Consider the following 24,028-nt stretch of genomic DNA (forward strand, 5'->3'; position numbering starts at 1 on the left):
CCTTCACGTCAAGGAAAGGTGGAGACCTGAGGCAATTACGAGCATTTGGGCAGGTGAGGAAGGGCCTTGGGCAGAGCTCAGCAGTGACGGAGGCACTGCTCACAGCCCCGGCAGGCAGAACAGATGAACACAGAAAGCCCAAGCCCGCGTCTCTCCATGGAGCTGGGGCTGTGGATCCGCCAGGCAGTCTGGGTTTCAGCAACTCTGAGGGAGCCACTGTACCTGGCCCTTTGGCGTCTCTACCTGTCTGTCTGAGAATCTCAAACTTCCCTTTCCCTAATTCTTAAAGTTTGTCAGGAGACTTCAGCCCACCCTGAAGTTGTCTCCCATCCTATATTCTACTTGAGGAAGCTGTGAATTGAGCCTGATTTGTTCGGCATCGCTAGTTACTGGTTTCCTTCGTAGCTGTTTTTTATTTTGCACTTTTCCAATGCCGAATATCATTGATCACTGGCAAGTGAAAAGAGTGATATCCTCAGTTCTCTGTTGGACTTGCCTCCTAGCACTTGCCATGTGTTGGGAAAACTCCTACACATTGCTCCCCCTGAACCGAAGACACCTAACAGATGCATGGTGATTCGGCCTGTACAAATGTGATTCACTATTTTTGCTCATCAAAGCCACTAAGAGAGTAGAGGATGACGATCTTGGGTTCAGAGCACCCACTAATCCCCAGACATTGGACTAAGTGATCAACACCCATCATGCAGTTTAAATCTCCTAACAGCCTCGCACTGGGTAGGAGATGTTAGGCCCATTTAACAGCTGAAGAAAGAGACCTTCAGAGAGATTTAAGTGAGTTGATGCAGTCACACACCTGGAAAGCGCAGCTGGAATTTGTCCTTCGGACTTCAATGCCTAGACTCTTACCATTATACCATGCTGTCTCCGTCCCCTAAGCACACTAAACATTATTTAATTAGAAGTGACCAATGTGCAAATATTAACATCCTGAACTGATGGAGTGGATACTGTATAAAAGCAAGTCCTTTTAGGTACGGAAAACTCACACTGTATGGATACGTCAGGGACAGCATTTCCCCAGAATTGTGAATATGATTTAATCAAAACCATACTATCCCCAAACAGCCAACAGATATTCAAGAAGTGTTTAACACTCTGGAGAAGGGTATACCGCAACATAAAACCCATCCAGGGGCCAGCCCAGTGGCACAGTGGTTAAGTTCCCACATTCTGCTTTGGCGGCCCAGGGTTCGCCGGTTCGGATCCTGGGTGTGGACATGGCAGCGCTTGGCAAGCGGTGCTGTGGTAGGCGTCCCACATGTAAAGTAGAGGAAGATGGGCATGGATGTTAGCTCAGGGCCAGTCTTCCTCAGCAAAAAGAGGAGTATTGGCAGCAGATGTTAGCTCAGGGCTGATCTTACCAAAAAAAAAAAAAAAAAAAAAAAAACCCGTGCAGGCAACATGCTTAAAACTGCCGTTGCAAACTTCATTATCTGTTTACCCAGAGACAGGATGGCTTTTTAACTCCAGGGCATTAGTTCAAATCTGTTCTAGATTTGAAGGATGGAAAATTGTTCCCTCCTGACAGCCATCCAGCAGTCCACGCTCATTCTTGGTAAACTGGTGCTCCCAGGAGGCAGAGTTGCCTATGCACAGACTCTGGACGCCACTGGCCCCTGCCGAACCACAGGGCAGAGTTGGGAGAAACCTGAGGAAAAGATCAACTTCCTTTAAAAACATTCCCTAAAGGGACTCCACGCTTACGGCAAAACAGATGCTCCCAGGAAACATCAGGCTAAAGGGAAGCTTGTGTCCTGCCTCAAATCATCCCTTAATTCAAATCATCCCCTTCCCAGGTCTCCTCTTTTTCCAGTCTTCTTTTTTATGTCTTAGAAGCAGCATGCGCACATGTGCACGCACACACAGTCACCGAAAGGCTGGTGGTAGACGTCCTCAACATGAAATCTCAGGTCGCTGGGGAACCTTCCAGCTTTGCCCCAAACTAGTTGTGTGCGACCCTGTCCAACAATAATACAAACAGCCACATTTATGGAGCACTTAACGTGCCAGGCCCAGGGCCAAGTGCTTCCTGTGGATGTGTAGACAAGGAGACAGAGGCTTACAGAAGTCATTATTTCCAAGATCATGCGTCAACAAACAGGAGTCCTAGGATACCAACCAAGTCAGTCTGACTCTAAAATCCACAAACTACACAAACTTCCAAGTCATGGCAGCTCTAAGAGACTCATCTGAAAACGGCATGAGTGGGACCAATTTGAGATTCCAGAAGGTCAAAAAAGAGCCCACAGGCATTGTGGGATATTTTTATTTGTTTGACTTATTGTCATTATTTGCCAGAATTTTCTTTAAATTTTGAACTTGAATGCCTTTAGTTGGGACATGCACACTTCCGTTCATCCGGGACCCATCTGTCTTCCCACTTCAGGCTCTGGTCTTTGCCTGCTGCCCACTTGTCTTCTGAAGGCATTTCAGTTTTCAACCCCTAAATGCTCTATAAATATTTCTTTAGCTTGACCATTCTATGATCTCTACATGTGATGAGATACTAAATTTGGGCTTATGTGAGGAATGGCAAATATTATTCATCTGAAGTGCCAACTCTGATCTGTTATTAGTAGATGAGAGGAATACTGTATTGAGAAGGACTTTGAGGCTGCCCCTTGACACAACAGAGAAGAGTGCCAAGATTGACTCGCGAATTCTTTTTAGCCACAGACCACTTTCCTTGAACCAAAGCTTTTAAAGACCCCATTAATCAAACAGAAGAAAGTGGAGTTGCTCAGGCTGAAGCAGTGATGAGGAGCCTGAAGCACTGTCCCACTGGTTTCCCTTAATTCCTGTAATTACTGAAATGTTACCTTCATAGAGATCCTATGGCTCCTTAGAGAAAAATTCAAAAATTATTGACAGAGATGTTCTCCAAGGTTCTTTTGTACTCTAACATACTTTGATTCCTTGAGACATCAAGAGCCTTTGTAGATAATCAGAAGCATCACAAAGGAAAATAGAAGCTTTTGCTTAAATTCCTTTAATCCCTTAACACAGTGGCAAAATGACCTCAGGCAAAGACAGGCTTCCACTTCTATCATTTCACAGATGTTTATCTGGCAAGCCAGACCACCTCCATCTTGTCCCCTGTGGTCCAAGCTGCCATCATCTCTCACCTGGATTACTGCACCTATCTCCTAGCTGGCCTCTCTGTTCATTCGTCCCCTAGTCTATCCTCCACATACACAGAGAGTGACCTTTTAATATTAGACCAATTCATTTCTCCACTCAAACCCTACAATGACTTCACATTTTACTCAGAATAAATTTTCAAGTTCTTATCACAATTGCAAGTTCCTACATGTGCTCTCCAATGCCATCTTCACCCATTCTTTCCTCACTATGCTCTAGAGCAATGGTTCTCAAAGTGTGGCTCCTGATACCTTTTCAGGGGTCTGGAGGTCAAAATTACTTTTATTCCAAAACAAAGCTGCAAAGAGCCTGGATAGCTCAGTTGGCAGAGCATCAGATTTTTAATCTGAGGGTCCAGGGTTCAAGTCCTTGTTCAGGCGTTTGCCTTTTCTCTTCGGGGCCAGCCCCCTGGCTGAGTGGTTAAGTTCACACACTTCACTTCAGCGGCCCAGGGTTTCGCTGGTTCAGGTCCTGGGCAGGGACATGGCACCACTCGTCAGGCCATGATGAGGTGGCATCCCACATGCCACAACTAGAAGGACCCACAACTAAAAATATACAACTATGTACCAGGGGGCTTTGGGGAGAAAAAGGAAAAATAAAATCTTAAAAACAAATATGAAGATGTTGTTTTCATGTCCACTTTCTCATGGGGGTACAGAGAACAAATACTTTATTGATATAGTTTCAGATTCCACATTGCAAGTATCCTTTAAAAGACAACCACTCGTCGAGTTTTAATGCAGTATCAAAGAATAACCACAGGGGCCGGCCTGGTGGTGCAGTGGTTAAGCACACACGTTTGCTTCGGTGGCCCCAGATTCACCGGTTCGGATCCCGATGGACATGGCATTGCTTGGCAAGTCATGCTGTGGCAGGCATCCCACATATAAAGTAGAGGAAGACGAGCATGGATGTTAGCTCAGGGCCAGTCTTCCTCAGCAAACAGAGGAGGATTGGCGGTAGTTAGCTGAGGGCTAATTTTCCTCAAAAAAAAAAAAAAAAAAAACAAAACAGAATAACCAGAAATATCTGAAAAGGCTATTAAAATACTCTTTTATTTTCCAAGCACATATCTGTGTGAGGCCAGATTTCCTTCATATACTAAAACCAAAACAACATACTACAACAGATTGGATGCAGAAGCAGCTATGAGAATCCAGCTGTCCTCTAGCAAGCCAGACAATGAAGAAATTTGAAAAAATGCAAAAGCAATGTTACTTGTCTCATTAAATTTTTTTGTTTGTTTTGGAAAATACAGTTACTTTTCATAAAAATATTACTTAATATTAACATGTGATGTTTATTATTGTAATTTTAAGTGAATCAATAAATATTTTTAAATTTTCTCCATTTTAGCTTCTCATATGACAAATATAGATAAAATCCAAATAACCAAAGCTTTTGGGGATCCTTACTAATTTTTAGGAGTGTCAAGAAGTCCTGAAACCAAAAAGTTTGAGAACCACTGCTCTAAACTCATTGGCCTTCTCGCTGTTCCTTCCTATGCCCAAGACAGATTTAGTCTAAGGAACTGGCTCACGTGATTATGGAGGCTGAGAAGTCCAAGATACGCAGTCTGCAAGCTGGAGACCCAGGAGAGCTGATGGTGTACATTCCAGTCTGAGTCCAAAGGGAGCAAAAAACTGATGTCCCAGGTAGAAGACAACCAGGCAGAGAGAGAGAATTCTTTCTTACTCAGCCTTTTATTCCATTCAGGTCTTCAACAGATTGGATGAGGCCCACCCACATGAGGGAGGGCAGTCTGCTTTACTCAGTCTACCATTCAAATGTTAATCTCATCCAGAAACACTGTGACGGTTCGCAGACACACACAGACATAACGTTTAACCAAACATCTGGGCATCCTGTGGCCCAGTCACGTTGACATACAAAATTAACCATCACACCTTCCATTTATTTAGGTTACTGCTCAAATATTATTTTATCAGAGAGAGGTTCCTGTATACCATGCTATATAAAATAACACCAGCGCTCCCATATCCTCTCTGTCTCCTCAACCAGATTTCAGTTTTCTTAGCAGGTATCACCATTTATAAATTATATATCTATTCTTTTGTTTCTTCTCTCCCTCAACTAAAATGTAAGCTTATTAGACTATTGAATACTTTAGTGCCCTGTGGATCCCCAGTGCCTAGAATGGCACATGGTAGGTCTCTAGAAATATTTGTTGACTAAATGAGTAAATACATCACCCTAAACTCAAGACCATAATTAAGATTTGAGGAAGGAAAGTTATCAGGGAGAAAGTATTGAATTGCTGTAAAGCGGTTTGTGATATGTATGTGTCCAACATAGTCCTTTAAGCAAGGCAGACATTTATTTCTTGTTCACCTAAAAGTTTGGAACTGGGCCATCCAGGGAAGGTCTGGCAGCTCTGCTTTACAAAGTCCTCAGGGATTCTACGGTTTGGTCCTTGCTTCTTGGTCCAATATGGCAAGTAAAGAGCCAACTATCATATCTTCATTCCAAATGAAAGGAAGGAAAAAACTAAGAAGAGAAGCAAGGCCAAGGACACACAACGCTATTTTTAAAGAAAGAAGCTGTCACACAACAATCCTGCACACATTCACTTGCCAGATTGAGACAGATGGCCACACCTGGTTGCAAGAGTGTCTGAGAAATGCGCCTTTTCTTCTGGGTGGACACATACATAGCTAAAACATTGGGGTGGTTACTTAAAGAGAAAGGGAAGAATAGATATTGAGGGACCATTAGCAGTCTCTGCTACAGGTAGCTATTGTTTTAGTCTGCCCTGTCCTTCTGGTAAAGGAACTCCTTTTCCATCAAGAAAATCTCCCTCACCCTACACTATTTCTCAGAGTCCTGATGATGTGGTCTACATAGTACTTCCTCTGCCAGAGGTAGGAATGAGACTCAGGCTGAGGGAGTCATCATACTCTATCCTCTTGGCCCATCGATTGGCCCAGAGAGGAGCACATGACCCAAGCAAACATGGCCAGACAGAACTTCCTCTGAGATTTATATATAAATGGTGGAAAAGAAAAGTTTTTTTGCCCTGAGGTTGCTAAGCTGGCAATTAGTGAATCTGGGGCCACTGACATCCATTTTTTCTCAGCTTGGAATAAGTCCTATCTGCAATAGAAGGAAATGAAGCCAACACACAAGCAAGAAAGTCCATAGTGCAGAGAGATGGCAGCATTTGAGTTCTTTGCCCCAAGTGTGCCTGAAGCTTGATGTTTCAGCTCCCGTTTTCCCTTAAGTTGTTTTTGTTGGATATCTGTCCCTTCATTTGAAATTCCTGATAAAAATGCATATCTTTAGCATCATTTCTATTCTTTCCACTCCCCTGCCCACGATTGCCCGCTTGGTACCCTCCTTTTTGCCACAGAGCACCCATCTGGCACAATACTTACCACATTGTATTGAAATTACTTGTTTCTAGAACAACCTGTCCCTTGAGATGACAATTCCCTTGAGGACAAGGGGCTATCCTGTCTTATTCACCTTCAAATCTTCATATGCCGGGCACTTACCTCACTACTGGGTATATAGTAATGATATTAAACCTAGTGTTGCAAATATGTACCCACCACTTTTTATCACCACCTCGTGTCAGAGGGTCTAAATTACTCCTCCACTTCCTTTGGCATATATCAATCAAATAAATCAAGTCCCCTTGGAAGTGAAAACTACAAAACTAAAGTAATAAACTACAGCACAATCACTGTTCAGCTACCTCAGAATAAAATTCTCAAAAATGGAATTGTTGAAAGATTTCTACAGCAAAACCACCCCCTAAAAGCAAACCAATGCCTTTAATTTTAAATAAATCTCAACAAAGATTAAATCATAGGAATATACGTTGGCAGATAAAGCTTGATTTGTAATTGTGAAATCCATAGTGCATCAAAGGATTTTTTAAAATTCTGGTTCATTTTTGGATAAAAATGGTTCGAGGACAATAAATTTCTCTCCTTGGTGAAAAGGAAGGTCTGGTGGAATCACAGAGTCTAAGCAACCAAGGATTCCAACTGGCTGCATTTTGGTATCAAAAAATAAGAGTGCCTTCTGGTGTACAAGCAGATATTAAATCAAATAGGACTTTTTCCAGTTTGCAAAGAGAAAAACATGCAATTTAAAACATTGCAAGTGGGTGAACATTTACAAGTACTACAGGGGAATATTTTTGCATTTCCTCAACTCCTTAGTATTTATCATCCTCCCTCCCACTCCTCAACTTTCTTTGGGTATTTGTGAAATTCCCAGTCCCATTGAGTCTCTAGTGAAACCATTCCACTTTCCATATTACTAAACTTCTTTCTTCCCTAGTTTATGATTCCACTTCTTGACACCGCCTTCTCTATAACTGCCTCTGCCATCTGACAAGCATGTTTCTCTTAGCAGCCCCATCTCCACCACCTTTAATAATGACTTTATTGAGATATATTCACATACCATACAATTCACCCATTTAAAGTGTGAGATTCAATGGCTTTTAGTATATTCAAAGAGTTGTGCGACCATCACCACCATCAATTTTGAACATTTTCATGATTCCAAAAAAAAACCCCTGTGCCCATTAGCAGTAACTCCTCATCTCCCCCAGCCCCAACAAAGCCTGGGGCAACCACTAATCAATTTTCTCTCTATATAGATTTGCCTCTTCTGGACATTTAATTTAAATGGAATCACACAATATGTGGTCTCTTATCACTGGCCTCTTTTACTTAGCATAATGTTTTCAATCCTTTTTATTTCCATAATGTTGATAGTAAAACCTCCGCTTTCATTTCTGATTTTAGTAATTTGAGTCTCTTTTTTTTTCTTGGTCAATCTAGCTAAAGATTTGTCAATTTTGCTGAACTTTTCAAACAATCAACTTTTGATTTTGTCAATTTTCTCTATTGTTTTTCTATTTTCCACTTCATTAATTTATGCTCCAATCTTTATTATTTCCTTCCTTATACTTGATTTAGGTTTAGTTCTTCTTTCTTCAGTGTCTTGAGTAAGAAGGTAAGGTTACTGATTTATTTCCTCTTTTTTATGTAGTCATTTACAGATATAACTTTTTGTCTAAGCAATGTTTAGCTGTATCCCTTAAGTTTTGGTATATGAGTCTCCATTTTCATTTATCTCAGTATTTTCTGATTTTCCTTGTGATTTCTTCTTTGACCCATTGGTTATTTACAGTTTGTTATTTAATTTTCACCTATTTGTGAATTTTCCAAATTTCTTTCTATAATTTCTAATTTGATTCCACTATGTTCAAAGAACATACTTTGTATAATTTCCATCCTTGTAAATTTATTGAGCCTGTTTTATGGTCTAACATATGGTCTATCGTGGAGAATGTTCCATGTGTACTTGAGAAGAATGTGCATTCTGCTTTTGTCAAGTAGAGTGTTCTATGGATGTCTGTTGGATCTAGATGATTTATAGCATTGTTCAATCCTTTTATTTATAGTCATGCACTACATAACAAGGTTTCTGCCGAGGACAGACTACATACGCAACGGTGGTCCCATCAGATTAGTACCACATAGCCTGGATACGTAGTAGGCTATACCATCTAGGTTTGTGTAAGTTCACTCTATGATGTTCACAAAACGACAAAATTGCCTAACAATGCATTTCTCAGCATGTATCCTCGTTAAGTGATGCATGATTGTACTTACTGATCTTCTGCCTAGTGGTTCTATGCATTATTGAAAGTGAGGCATTTAGATCTCCAACAGTTATTGTTGAATTGTCTTTCTCCTTTCAGTTCTGTCCGTTTTTGCTTCATGTATTTTGGGGCTGTGGTTAGGTACATACATGTTTGTAATTGCTATATCTTCCAGATGGGCTGAATCTTTCATCGTTATAAACTGTCCCTCTTTATCTCTAGTAACAGAATTTTGTTTTAATGTCTCTTTGCATAATATTAGTATAGACCCTCTAGCTTTTTTATTATTGCTATTTGCATGATGGATCTTTATCCATCCTTTTATTTTCAACCTATTTCTATCTTTGAATCTAAACTGTCTCCTGAAGACAGCATATAGTCAGATCTTTTTTTTTAATCCAGTCTGACATCTCTGCCTCTTGATTGAATTGTTTAAACGATTCACATTTAATTTTATTATTGATACAGCTGGATTTACATTTGCCTTTTTACTTTGTGTTTTCAATATGTCTCATGTCTTTTTTGTTTCTTTATTCCTCCTTTATGGCTTTCTTTTGCTTTAGGTGTATATTTTCTGGTGTAACATTTTATTTCCTTTAATAGTTTTTTCACTATATTTTTATGAGTTATTTTCTTAGCGCTTGCTCTAGGGTTTACTATATACACCTTAACATCAAAACCTAGTTAGATTTATACTAAGTTAACTTTGGTGAGATATAGAAACATTACTCCCACATATATCTATTTCTTCTTCCTTCTTTTTGTGCTATTGTTGTTATACATATTACACCTATATATATTACAAACCCAATAATACATTGTTATAAATATTACACAATATAATTTTATGTCTATTAAAGAAGCTGAGAAAAGGAGAGAAAGTACATATTTATGCAGTTTGTTATATTAACATTCTTATTTACCATTTCTGGTCTTCTTCATCTGCTCCTGTGGGTTCAAATTACCATCTGGTGTCAATTCCTTACTTCATACAGCTCTGTTCCCACCCACTTACACTGTGCTATTATGTCAGATCTATTGTATTTCTATATGTTTTAGGCTCAAGAGTACAATTATATACATATTGTTTTATACAATTGCTTTTTAAATCAGTGAAGAGTTGAAACGAGGAGAAATATGCATTAATATTGTCTTTTATAATTACATAATTCCCTTTACCAGTGCTCTTTGATTTTTTGTGAGAGGTCACATTACCATTGCAGCCCCTTGCTTTCAGCCTGGAGACTCTCCTTTATTACTTCTAGTAAGGTGAGTCTGCAAGGAAAAATTCTCTCAGTTTTTATTTATCTGGAAATGTCTTTATTTTGCCTTCCTTTGTGAAAGACAGCTTAGCTGGACATAAGATTCTTGGTTGACAGGGTTTTTTTCCCTTCAACATTCCAAATATGTTATTCCACTGCCTTCTGCCTTCTTTCCTCAATTGTTTCTATGGAAAAGTTAGATATTAGTCTTAGTGGGATTCCTTTACATGTGATGAATCCTTTTTCTCCTGCTGCTTTCAAAATTTTCTCTTTGCCTTTGTATTTCAATACTTTTACTGTGATGGGTCTCCTTGTGGATCTGTTTGTGTTTATCCTGCTTACAATTCATCAAATTTCTGAGATGTGTAAATTGATTTTCATCAAATTTGGGATGTTTTCAGCCATTATTTCTTTTGGTATTATTTTCTGCTCCTTTCTCTCTCTCTCTCCTTCTGGTACTCCAACTACATGTATGTTGGTATGCATAATGGTGTTTCGCATTTCTCTGAGGCTCTTTTCATTTCCCTTCATTCGTTTTGTTTTCTGTCCTTTGGATTGCAAAGTCTCTATCAGTCTAACTTCCAATTCACTGATTCTTCCAAACTTCTTGGCCCCTCTAGTAAATTTTTCATTTCAGATATACTTTTCAACTTCAGAGTTTCCACGTGGTTATTTTTATAATTTCTCTCTCCTTATTGTAATTCTTTGTTTGATGAGATATCTTCATCATAGCTTTCTTTACTTCCTTAAGTATGGTCTCTTTAGTTCTTTGAACATATTTATAAAGGCTGCTTTAAAGTCTTCGTCTGTTAAATTTGACATCTAGCCTCCCTCACGGTTTCTAATGCCTGCTTTTCTTCTGTGTGTGAGTTACACTTTCCTATTTCTCTGAATGTCTTGTCTTTTTTTTAAATAGGACATTTTAGGTAATATGTAGCAGCAACTCTGGACACTGATTTCTCTCCTCTCTTCCTGGGCCTTTGAGTATGTGCATACGTGCTTATTTACCTCTTTAGTGACTTGGCTATATGATTTTAAAGAAATCTAATTCCCCTATCCTATCCCTCATAGTATGAAGCTTTGGCATATACACAATTATTCTGAATGTTAGTGGTTTTTGTAGGACTCTCTTTGACCTCCTTCCTTGATCTCTCTGTTGCCTGTTTCTTTTGTACCACACTCAGCTGGTAGGCTCCACTAATTGTCTGTGATTGTTCTATTCTTTTTGACAATACCATGGGACATAAATTGCTCCTCAGATTGATCTAATTAAACTCAGGCAGGGGTAGTTTTTGAGGCCAATCTCTGAGGCATTTTCCTCACAGGGCAGTTCTTAGCAGCTGTCTCTTTTCCTGATTCTCGCTAAGAAACTAGTTGGCCCAAAGTTTAGCTTGACGCTCTCAGAGCTACCAGCTTGTCTTAATTTCTTAACACCAAACCTCCACTGTTTTAGAGAGTGCCCTTAGGCTTGAACTTCCCCTTACTCTGTTTTAAATAAAGTCAGTTCCTTTGTGGGAGAGCTTCAGAGCTCTCTGTTCTTATTGGCTGCATCTCCCCCACTGGGCAAAATCTCTGAGCCACTGATCCAGGTGCTGAACAGTAACAGTGGCATGCTTCTCTTGGAGCAATACCTTGGCTTTATGAACAGAGACCTGGGGAGGGGTAGTAGCCTCTGGCCTTCTCTGGGTGCCTCTCCTGGCATGGCATCTTCACCCTATGAGTTAGCTGGGGCAAGGATGATCAGGGCCCCATTATTCTCAGACTGCCACACTTGGGGTAGAGCCTCCATCCTATGAGTGAGAGCTGGATAAAGGAGGGGAGTACCCAGACTCGTGGCTGCATTCACCAGGAACATAGCCTCTAGAACTAAAAGTTGGAGGGGATCAGAAATATTGACTTGTTCCTCCTGGTGAAATACTGTATCCCTTGATTGGGAACTAAGGCGAATGGGAGCTCTGCCTTTTTGGCCACACCTGCCTGGAGTGGAGCTTCCATCAAGCTCAGCTATGGGGGACAGAGAGAGTGGGAGAAGGTCATACTTCAAGTGCCACTGACTCTTACTGGTCTTATATATTTAGTAGATTTTGCTGAATAAATATTTCTTCGTTTGCTTCATGCTCTTACGATAATTTCCAGAGACTTTAAATGGTTGTGGGGTTTTTTTTTGTTTTTATCATTTTCACCAGTTATGGTTGTTTTACTGGAGAATGGATCTGCAGATCTCTTCACACCTTTCCAGAAGTTTTAGCCCCTTTTAAAAGATAGAATCCCATAAGTTAATATTATAATTGCTAGTTTTGTTGCCATTGTTCTTGACTGTTCGTTTCATTTTTAAGTTGCAACAATAATTGCTAGTAAGAGTGATGTTATTTTTTTTCTAATCAAGTTGACTCCTCTCAAATAAACAAACATATATGCAAATCCAAAAACAGAAATGGGGGAGAGGGAAACTAGTGGGAGCAACATTTTATAATTTGTCAAGAGTACACAAAACTTTTTTCTTTTTAGTTTTAAAAGGCAAACACCAAGACTTAAAGTGCATTTATATTTCACAAAAGAAGCAAGTATGGAGGTACTGATTCCCAAGCTGAGACCCAACAAGTTTTTATTCTGACCCTACTGTATTCGAATGTGGGTAAGTCACCATGAATCCACATCTAAATTTCAGCATCTACTACATGAGGATCTTGTTTCCAACATGGCTTCATTAATTGAAGCCAGTTTTGGTAGGATACATATGAATTAACAAAAGTAATTAATACCTATTGTTGTAAAAGCTAACATTTGGTGAATGTATATGCCAGGCCCTTTTAAAACTGTTTTAAATGTATTTTTTCAATTAATTTTAACATTACTGTGAGGCAATTAATACGGTCCCCATCTTATAGATGAAGCCACTTGAGCACAGAGAGGTGAAGTTACTTGCCTAATGTCACACAGCTCATCACTCAGCGGTGGAGGCTGGATTTGAACCCAGACTAGTTTTTGGAACTTTCACTGAACATTTGTACTATCTTGATACTTAAAAACATTTTGGCTTCATTACCAAAAATGCCTACAGTAACCTCCTAAGAGTGGCGCTTAGGAGATGGTCTTTAAGAGAATTATTCATTCACTCATTCAACAAACTCACTGAGCACCTCCTACAGCCATGAAGCTGGATTGCCAACACGGAAACTAAAGCCCACCTTCGAGGATAAAAGTTGACTTTTCTCAGACAGGAAAATAACTACATGAGAATCAAAACCTGAGAGTCTCGTTGCTAAGCACTAACATGAAGCTGTGATTGTGGGAAAGGGCTTAACATTTCAATGAGCATGTACTACACGCCAGGTACCACGCTAAGCTAAAATGCTTTATAGAATCAGTTTCATTTTATTCCTCCAAAGCCACAAGGTAAGTGGGGAAGAGCTAAGGCTCTAAGCCAGCCTTGCGGGGTCTGAATTCCAGTCCCACCAATGACTAGCTGTGGAAATCAGACAGATTATTTAATGTATCTGGGCCTCAGTTTCCTCATCTGGAGATCAGAGATAATAATGGTATTTCCTGTAGCAGTTAGGAATGTGTTCAATGGCGAGTAAAGGAACATCTGACCGCATTGGCCCTAGTGGCTTAAACAAACAAGGTTTCATTCTTCTCATTAATTGAAGGTCTGCAAAATGGTAACTGCAGATGCTGGGTTAGCATTTCAACAGTGTCAGGCTGGTATCTGATTCTTTCAGCCTTTCTTTCAGGAGCACAAGATAGCTGCTGCAGTTCCAGACATCACGTCAGTGTTTAGGACAGAAAGAAAGCAGAAGAGAGTACCAGCCACAGGGGTCCTCTTTTTTTGTTCCAAAGATTTTATTTTTTTCCTTTTTCTCCCCAAAGCCGCCCTCCCCCCCGGTACATAGTTGTGTATTCTTCGTTGTGGGTCCTTCTAGCTGTGGCACGTGGGACGCTGCCTCAGCGTGGTTTGATGAGCAGTGCCGTGTCTGCACCCAGGATCCGAACCAACGAAACACTGGGCCGCCTGCAGCGGAGCGCGCGAACTTAACCACTCAGCCACAGGGCCAGCCCCCCACAGGGGTCCTCTTTTGATCAGGAAAGGTAAGGCAGAACCTCAGCAGATTTCTGCTTATGTCTCAATGGCCAGAACTCTGCCATATATGGCCAATCGACCTGCAAGTGAGGCTTAAAAAGTAAATATGTAGTAGACACAGTTTTGCTCACACAAAATTGGAGTTCTATTAGCAAGGGAGGGGAGGGTGAATATTATTGGGTGAGCACCTAAACAGTGTCTGCCACACTGCTTCACAGGGTTGGGAGAATTGAGAGAATTCATGCATTCAGACTTAACACAGTCTGGGGCCCGCTTCCAGGATCGAGAGATGCGAGCTGTTTTATTTTGCAAAAGAAGAGGTTAAACCGCTTACCCAAAATCACACAGTTTCTATACAAGAGAAACAAGATTAAAAGGCAGCCCTGTGGACTCTCAAACCTGAGCATTAACAAGGTAGAGTCATTAGGACAGCTAGGTGCAGGTTTTCAACGGTTCCTTTGCTCCTGAAGCACTGTTTTGCAGCTATTTAAGATTCACACATTTTTTCCTTCATAGACATTCTAAGGTATGCCTCAGCTGGAGCCCCTGCAGGAATCAGTGGAAAAAGAAGTGAAGAGGGAGCCAGCTCTTGTGTTAAGTCTTCTGAATCACCAGGCAACCACCGAAGAGGAAGCAGAAGGACATCTGTATTCAACCAACAAAACTCTGTATTTAATAGAAAAATGGCCACGAAGCTCAACGGTTTGATTAAGCACGGAAACCAAATACTGACCTTTTAGGATAATGGTTGGCTCCTCTCAGAATAGAAAACAACTGCACGAGAATCAAAACCTGATGTGTAAAGTGTCCCCTCAAAGCAACATATTCAAAAGATGTTAGAAGCCTCTGCCAGGAAAACAGACATCTCTATTTTTCAGTAAAAAAACTTACCATTACTAATTAAAACCACAATATTTAAAGAATGATGCCTCCCCTACAGCATGAAAGGACTTGGATCCATATTTGCAAGGTGTAAGGAACATATGAGGTCTGGTGACCTCATACAGAATAACTCTATGCATATAATTACTGTGTACAGAGGTGTCTGGAGAGCAGATTTTTAAGCAATGCCAGGACAAACCTGTATGACACTAATAGAAAATGTAAAACACATGGTTCCCAGTCTGTTTGCTCAAGCATAAAACAAGCAGAGTACTGACTGACTTCCTCCCATAGGGTGAAAGAGCAGAAGTTCCGTGAAGACACAAGCTATGTCTACAAAGCACAGACGGCAGTGGTAGCTAGATTTGGGGAATTCAAGGATTATCATTTTTGGCATTGCCAAGTAGGAACGGTAAAATGGCAGTCATAATAACCACCAACCAGCCAACCAACAAACCACCCACCACTGTCATCATCATTTCACAAGAAGACCTTTGAACACCAAGCAACTAGTGTGGACATACATATTCTCAAAGTAAAAGACAGTACTTTAAATGGGATGGGTTTTATTAAAATCTCACTCCCTCATCCGAATTTTTCTCATTTGACATGCAGAGATTAACATTTAGGAGTCACAGGGTCGGTCCTGGCATTGTTCTCTCAGTCCCAGATAGGCTTTCTGACACTGGATTTCAAAGCCAAGAGGGCTCTCTGGTAAGGGATTAGAGGCAGGGCCCAAGAGCTTCAGGATGCATACAATTTAAAATCTTCACTAGAAATTTTTAGAGCACGTCTGTAATAGGGGCAGAGAATTTGGCAAGGCTTCCTCCACTCCCTTCATGGCCTTCCTGAAAGTATCTCAATAGTTTAAGTTTACACACCAGGTTCAAGTTCTTATTATTACTTGTGCATTCATTTTAACCCTACTACTAGAACCTAGACAGCTTGAAGGCAGGGGCCTTAAATTCTCCGTGGAATCTCGCACTCAGCAGGCATCCAATGATCCTACTGACTTGATGTGAGCTTGATGATTGTGGAGTCTGTAAAAGTTCTGAAAGTCAATCATAGCAGCTGATGAACAACATCGTAAGCTGGTCTTGAGGAAAAGATGGGTCTGTCCGAAGAAATAAGAAAAGAGAAAACAGTGTACAGTTAATTGAAAACTTCCATGTTCACCTATCTAACTACATAATGTGTTATGCATATGCTCTGAGCATATGCAGATAGTCTGAGGCTGAAATACAAGTTCTTTTACGAAAATTCAAATAAAACCAATCAAGGCCGTCTCTACTTAAAAACTGAAATAAGGCCTATATAACCTAGATTTTCTTACACAACGTGTAACCTTCTCTACATATGTACTGTGTAGTGGTAACAAAATAATCACAAGAGTTTGGCAGTGGGCAAGAAACTTTGAGACAATCTTATCCAGTCTTATTTTTCAAGGAAACTGGCCTCAGTGAGGCTGAGTGATTTATTCGAGGTCACAACACTAGACCCTCTCAAAGTTGGGACATAGAACCAAGGTTTCCTGTTTTCCAGAACCATGATCTCACCACAATATTATTTACTCTCTGGCTGACAAAATCACCTTCTGCTTTCATATTAAATTCAATGAAAACAGAGTCCATATTAAGTGCCAACAGTAACTTGCAGTGGCACTAGATGGTTAAGGGAGAATAAACATCATAAACAGGATAATGACATGACCTCCGCCCTTGGTGACTCATAATCAAACAGGAAGGGCTTCATACACACAAATAACATGTTTTTGGGGTAAAAGGTTATCTTGAGACATAAAATTGTTCAGTCTTTTGACTCACCCAATTTGCTGTGTCCTTTCTTCTTTCTCTGCTGTATTTATAATATCTACCATGTGCACATTACATAGAATATCTGATATAGACAACTAGACATCCTTGTTGAAAAAACAAAGCCCTTTAGAGCCTACTTCTCGATGATTGAGGGTAGGAAAATGAAATAACATACTTTAGGCAATTCTCCTTTGTACAAAAACCCTGCACATCAGCCTATACGCTGGCATGCAAACTTGTAACTTATCACACCAATCAAAATAAGAATGTCACTTAAGTGAATGCATATCAGTGTTACTCTAATCAATGTTCCAAACAAATGCCATCATAGTAAAAGCACTGAAGGACATGACAGCACCTAATAAACTATGCAAGCACTATATGAGTTGCATGTACAATGAAAAAGGAGTGAATAAAAGGATTGGTTCTGAGTGGTGTGATCTTTGAGGACAGGGACTGTCTTTTTGATATTATCATAGTCCTAGAACATGGAAAAATAGTGAGCATTCAAAAATATCATATGCATGAGTGAAAGGAAGGGAGAGAGGGAGGAAGCAAGGGAGGCTGGTTGATTAGAGCCTGAAAAACCCATGTGTCAAAGGAGGTATTTTAGCAGAGTCTCAAGGCAAGGTCCAACTCCTTTAGGCAGGAAAGCATTCTCTAGGAAAGGGGAAAGGACCCCAGACAGAGACTGCACTCTTGCTCCTTTATGGCCACGCGGGCTGTGCATGGCACTACTCTAGAAAGGGCTGCTCACATGGACTCCAGCAACCCTGAAGAGGAGAAAGACTGGAAAGGTTTCTGCAGAGTGCTGGATGTCTTCTAAATATATTTACAATTCACCAATTATGACTAACTTAGCTGACTAAATTTTTCTTCAGGAAGATAATTTGGGTTGACACAGTGGTAGAAATAGGAGGCAGTTCTAGAAATAACAGATCTGGGTTAAAATCTTGATGCCTCCACTTACTTAACTGTATAAACTAAACGTAAGCTCAGTGAGGGCAAATATCATGTCTATCTTGTTTATCAACTTATCTCAGTGCCTAGCACATAGAATGTATACTTAGTAAATATTGGATGATAAATTTTAATCACATGTTATGCACTTAATGGTTTCTTCATCTGTAAAATGAGGATACTGACATTCGTTTCACATGGTACAATGAGTAGGAAACAAGAAAATCTGCATAAAGTACATGGCACAGTGCCAGGCTCATGGTAGACGCTTCATGAGTGGGAGCTACTATTAGAAATAATAGTCCAGTAACGTATGGGGCAGTCCTACACAAAATACCTCAACTGCCCAATCGTGCTCCCATTGAGAAGCACAGCGTAGCCTAAAGAGACAATGAAGTCAACTAGTTTCCTGACATCATTCACTTTAAAACAATGTATATATATAACTCTTTGGAAAATATTTGCAAATGATGTTACATTTATCCTGATTTTGTTAACTCACGTGCATGTCAATAACAAAGAAATATCAGGCCCTATCACATTATAAAATAAATTCAATTAAAATGTCATAATATTTTATGATTGCATGGGAGGAAAAGTTCTAGTGAAATAGTAAATCAAACAGAAAATGTGGCACTAAAAGCAGAAAATGTGTCTGCAAGAAACGTTAAGAAGAAAGCATTTGTATCTTGTCAAAGAATCAACCAGGACTTTTCTTAAGAGAATCAAAGAAAGCAATTGTGAAGAACTCCTATTTTCATCCTTTCATTTATTGTCTCCTTCTGGCCCCGTATCCCACATAGTAAACATCTGTGTCCTGTTAAGACTTCAGCTCCCCCGCTGAGCAACAGTCCTGCTGGTCTTGAGCCCTGAGGTTTGCTTATTCCTTTGCTAAGAGGAAGACAGAGGAACAATGATTTAAAAAGCAAGGCATTGAAGATGAAGGATAAACAGTCAAAAGCGTAAGGACAAAGATCTAGAAGAACCTTCCAAGCAGTGGGCTTCTGTACTCCAAGGAGCATGCAAGAGACAGAAGGAGACTAGATTAGAACCTCCTAACCACACATAAATTGACATCGAGATTCTCACTTGAATCCTGTGTCAGGCAATATGTGAGGTATTTCACAGTTTCAACGGGATGGAGACAGTGGTATCCTCACTCTTTCCTCTATTTTGACATATTTCAGTTTATCCGCATCCAGAATGGGTTTATAGGGTATAGAATCTGGTTTTAACTAAACCAAACACCAAAGTAGACAACTATCTTTCAAAGATTACTACAATCTTCAATCACTGGATTGAAGATAATACCAATCGTGCAAGCACAAGCAAACAACTGAAAAAGAGGTAAACCAACGCTTGTTTCATAGCACGAGCTCTTCCAAAACCACATTACAAGATAAATCATGATCGAATGTCTAAGTCAGTGCTGTCCAAAAGACTGTGATGATGGAAATATTCTAGATTGGTGCTCTCCAACATGGTAGCCACTAGCCACAGATGGCTACTGAAAACTTGAAATGCAGCTAGTGCAGCTAAGAAACTAAATTGTTATTTTTTAAATATACTTTAAATTTAAATAGCCACTGTGACTAGTGGCTACTACATTGGATAGTGCAAATCTAAGAGACAACAAATAGAGCCAAGCTCTTAGGTTTGAAGTCAAATGCTATCACTTACAAGCTGCATGACCTTTGGTTTAATTTTTCTATGCCTTTTTCTTCACCATAATCATAATGCCTACCTCATATGGTTGTTGTTGGAATTAAATTTTTGTTGTTGACTCCAATTCCTAGCGACCCTGGGTATAGCAGAGGGGAACCCTATCTGTAGGTCTTTTTACAGCATCTTTTCATCTTGTGGCGCTATATGAGACAAAGCTCTGCTGCTATTCAGAGGGTTTTCATTGTACTAATCCTACAGGACCACCGTCATATATGCGGTCTATTCTTGACCAAAAAGTCATTACACAGCACATGACTGTATTATGGTAACATAAGATGTTAACAATAGGGAAAACTGGGTGAAGAATATATGGAAATACTTGTTAAGGAAAATTTACTAATAGAATTGTAATCCTTCTAAGCTATGAGTACATTTTGTTCATTTCTAAAACATACATTATTTCTTGTAGAGATACACTTGTAGATATATACTTCTTGGAAAGATATAAAAATTTATTTTCCTCACCTTGTGATTTTAGAAGAAAACGTATGCACTTAATGGAGGAATATTTGGAGAGAGGTCAAAGGGCGCAAGGACAAAGACCAAAGGTTGAAAATTGTAAAACTTATGAGGAGAAACAGAAAAGAATTTCTTCTAAAGAAAACACTGAGGAAGTGGCCTTAAAAAAGTTTTGGGGGGTAAATCTCCAATTAGATGATATAAGAAAATGAGGATTTTATAACTGGATACAATTGAGAAACTGCATATTCCCTCTTTGAGTTTCACTGTGACCATCAGTATCACAAGTTCCTGCAGTAAAGAAACCTGTTTAATACAATCTTTTCCCAAACTTACTTCACCATGGAAGCTTTTCCTGTTACATCTGTGAAAACCTAAGGAAGAGTTCTTGTAATTTTGGAAAATTCTATTGCATACGCATAACTTTCACTGTTATGCTGGTATTTACACTATTTGCACTATTTTAGCAATCTTCTCCCACCCTCACAATCTTGGTCCTCGGGCCTTCAAACGCAGACCAGAATCTATGCAATTGGCACTCTTGCTCACAGACCTTTGGACTATGCACCGGCTTTCCTGGGTCTCTGACTTACAGACAGCAGACTGTAGAACTTCTCAGCCTCCATAATCATGTGAGTCAATACTTTATAACAAACCTATATAGATACAAGTTCAGTTTCTCTGGAGAACCCTGATTAATGCAGTAGCTAAGCACAAAATTAGCATAAAGGAATAGCAACCTTATAATGAAAAGACACTGCTTATGGAATACCAAACAATAAAATAAACTACCTTGTAATCATGTTAAAAAGAAGTACTATATTAACAGATACTAACATTGACATCTCTAATAGGAATCATCAACATCAAGATATCAATTCTAAGTTAACTCTTGATTTAACACATAACCAACAGCAAAAATAACTTCAGGAGGAGGCTAGAGAGACTGATTCTAATATTTATACTGAAAAATAAACCCACAAAAAGGCAAAATTATAGGGATGGAGAATCGATCAGTGGCAGCCAGAGGTTGGGTGGAGGGAGTCTACTACAAAGGGGTAGCCTGAGGGAATTTTGGAGTGATGGAACTGTGGTAGTTGGATACACAAGTCCAAGCATCTGTCAAAACCCATGGAAATGTACACCACAAAGAGTGAATTTTACTGTGTATAAACTAATAAGCCAACCACAAAAAGAAAATAACCCACAAGAATAGCCAAAAAATTCTGAAAAATAAAAGTAATGAGGGGAGATTGGCTCTACCATAGCAAAACACACCATAGTGCTACAATCATCTAAACAGTGTGGTGCTGGCAGATGAGTACACAGATCCACGAAACCAGCTATTAAGACCAGAAATGGATGCAAACATATAAGGGAATTTAGTATATAACACTTGAAATCTAGAAAGAAAGATGGAGTTTTAAATACATGGTGTTGGGTAGCATTGCGGAGGGGGAACAAAAAAGTTGATCCCTACCTCCTGCCTTCTATCAAAGTAAGTTCGAGATGGATACTAGTTGGATAAAGGATATAAACCTGAAACATAAAACTTTAAAACCAATAGGAAAAATGGGAGCGTTCTTCTATAATCACGGAATAAGGAAGACCTTTGTTGTTATGACACAAAATGTGGTAGTCATAAAAGATAAACTATACAAAAATAAAGAATAACTTCTGCAGGTATCATTTGCTAAAAAAAAGTATATATTGTATTGATATATGTTTAGAGCAGCTCTGGAAAGACACATGCAATAGTGGCAACAGTGACTGTCTCTGCAGAAGGAAACTGAGGAGACTTAGGTAGCTATTATTTGTCACTGTCTCCCTACAACACTAATAGTTATTTTGAAATACATCCTTACGATTTTCAAAGTTGGGAATTCTATATATGGTATCACTGTATACTCCAATATAAAATATGCCATTTTCCAAAAATAATTTCAGTAGGCCAACACTCAATTAATTGGAATCTTTAAATAATTGCCGTTTAGGCCCTTCAACATCTAATCACAGTCCCTTTGCACTTACACTGCAGGCCAACTGCACTGCTTTGTAATTCCTGAACATGCTCTTGCTTTCCTCCATGCTTTTGAAAATACTGTTTCCTCTGCTGAGACAACTTTACCCCACCTCTGCCTACTGAAATCATTCTTCCTAACAGGGCAGCTCAAATCCCACGAATCCACAAAGCTCTCTGCAAACTTTGTAGATAGGTATATTACATACCCACACAGAGAGAAAGGTAACGAAAGATTTAAAAAGATACAAAGGCAGAATGATCAATTTAAAAAGTTATTTATTAAACAATTTAAATGCAACTAAAAGTATATTTAAAAGTCCAACATTATGGGATCCCTTTGAAATACCTATTCTGGGAAGAAGTATTTTGTCTAACTTTCTAATGATAAGGGAAATGATAAAAATAGAACAGGGATGAAAAACATTTTTAAACAAACAATAAAGCACACAGTAAATTTAGAAATAAAAATAAAAACACACAAACATACAAACTATTGAAGTATGAAACAAAATGTTTCATATGTTTTTAAATGCTTCTGGAATACTCACATGAGGGCTGAACTGTCTATGTCCAAGTTAATAAACAGTATATAAACACCTTTTTAAGGTACCATACTTTGAGATACATAGAAATATTTTAGAATATGTGTTGGGTGTACAAACTGTCCACATTTAGCAAACATATTCTACATACGATCATATTCACTCATACTTAATGAAAAAAGAATTTATAATTTAAATATCTTGATTTGAAAATTGTGGATTTGATAATCCTATTAAATTACATTATAATTGCCAATTGTGCCATCAAAAAAGTTATTCAATTTTGTTTTTAAAGAGTTGCTTCTGAAAATGCCAGTATTTTAGGGCCAAAGAAAATATCGTGTATTCTTTGTTCATTAATTCTGATGCTTAGTTTCTATGATTAACACAAAAAAACCACGCAAGAGAGAGCATTCTATGGAAAAGCCTGTCTGATTTTTCAGTAGTTCCAAATGGTGTTATACAATATTTCATTGGAAATAGTGGTTTCACCACATATTTGGCAGTAGCTTCTATTTAAAACACAACTTTGCCCCATAACATCCATCAAAGGCTTTAGAACACAATTGACTTTGGCAGAACACATGGAGACCAAGATGTGAATGGGGACTGTCAGTGGATATGAGGACATTTACGAAAAGAGGTTTGGGGGTGTGCGTGTGTGTGTGTGTGCGTGTGTGTGATGAAATGGTTTATTCAGAACTATAAAACACATTTTCCTAATTAGATCTCAATTGTATAAACAATATAAACCAAATGTTTAGAACTTAAATGGATTCTCAATTTTTATGAGAGGCAACTTCTTTTTTTTTTTTTCCCTTTTATCATTCTTTACAGAGGACAAAGCTTTAGTCATATATATTCTTCTGGACACTGAGGGGAAGGTCTCCTTTGTCTCCTTCTCAGTCTGAAAGAGAAGGAGAACGAATAGACCTGCCACTGGCTGGGCTGGAGAAAGTGAAAGGCTCCTTGTCCTTTTCTTTACTATCATGCTTATGCTTGTGCTTATGCTTATGTTTGTGCTTCTTCTTCTTTTTCTTGTGCTCGTGGTGATGGTGGTGATGGTGGTCACTGTGTTTGGAGGACGTAGATTCCTTAGTAAACACTGAGAGCGGAGCTGTTGAAACTGGATGCATACTCATCTCCAAAGGTGATTGTTCTTTACCTTCAAGATTAAAAACACCCAAATGAATTCCTGTTGATAACAAGGAAAGTGAAATGAAAGTAAGAGAGAGCTGACGACAGTATAGGAAAGAAAGATTTCTAAGTGTTTATCTCTTCCATGGGAATAATTAGGAATGGGAGAAGTATCTAAATAAGACATCCAATTAGTTATACACAGATAAGTTTTCAACACTGTGGCCAGGAAATTGAATATTTCAATTCCTTATAGTCTATAAAATTGTGACATATACCAGTGTGTTACCAAGCCATCTTCTAAAAACCAATTATTTTAAAGTATTAG

General features: G+C 39.1%; 1 protein-coding gene and 1 non-coding gene across 24 annotated transcripts in view; one reads left to right on the forward strand and one right to left on the reverse strand.

The window, feature by feature from the left end:
- The first annotated feature begins 3,472 nt into the window (after positions 1 to 3,472).
- On the forward strand, positions 3,473 to 3,545 carry TRNAK-UUU (transfer RNA lysine (anticodon UUU)). The gene has a single exon. It is a non-coding gene; the product is annotated as a tRNA-Lys (tRNA).
- Positions 3,546 to 15,589: 12,044 nt separating this feature from the next.
- TAF2 (TATA-box binding protein associated factor 2) overlaps positions 15,590 to 24,028 on the reverse strand; it is an 87,383-nt gene continuing 78,944 nt past the window's right edge. For 9 of the 23 annotated variants that reach the window (XR_011543499.1, XR_011543495.1, XR_011543493.1 and 6 more), the window contains one exon: positions 22,281 to 23,728. Coding sequence is in view for 14 of the 23 variants with exons in the window: in XM_070631952.1 (XP_070488053.1) it covers positions 23,466 to 23,728 (263 nt within the window). In the remaining 9 variants the exon portion in view is untranslated. Of the gene's footprint in view, positions 16,155 to 22,280; positions 23,759 to 24,028 lie in introns of those variants that run through there. The other 14 variants (XR_011543500.1, XM_070631950.1, XM_070631946.1 and 11 more) reach the window with 7 other exon arrangements.

This window comes from Equus przewalskii, chromosome 8 (genome assembly GCF_037783145.1).
Source record: "Equus przewalskii isolate Varuska chromosome 8, EquPr2, whole genome shotgun sequence".
Lineage (NCBI taxonomy): Eukaryota > Metazoa > Chordata > Mammalia > Perissodactyla > Equidae > Equus > Equus przewalskii.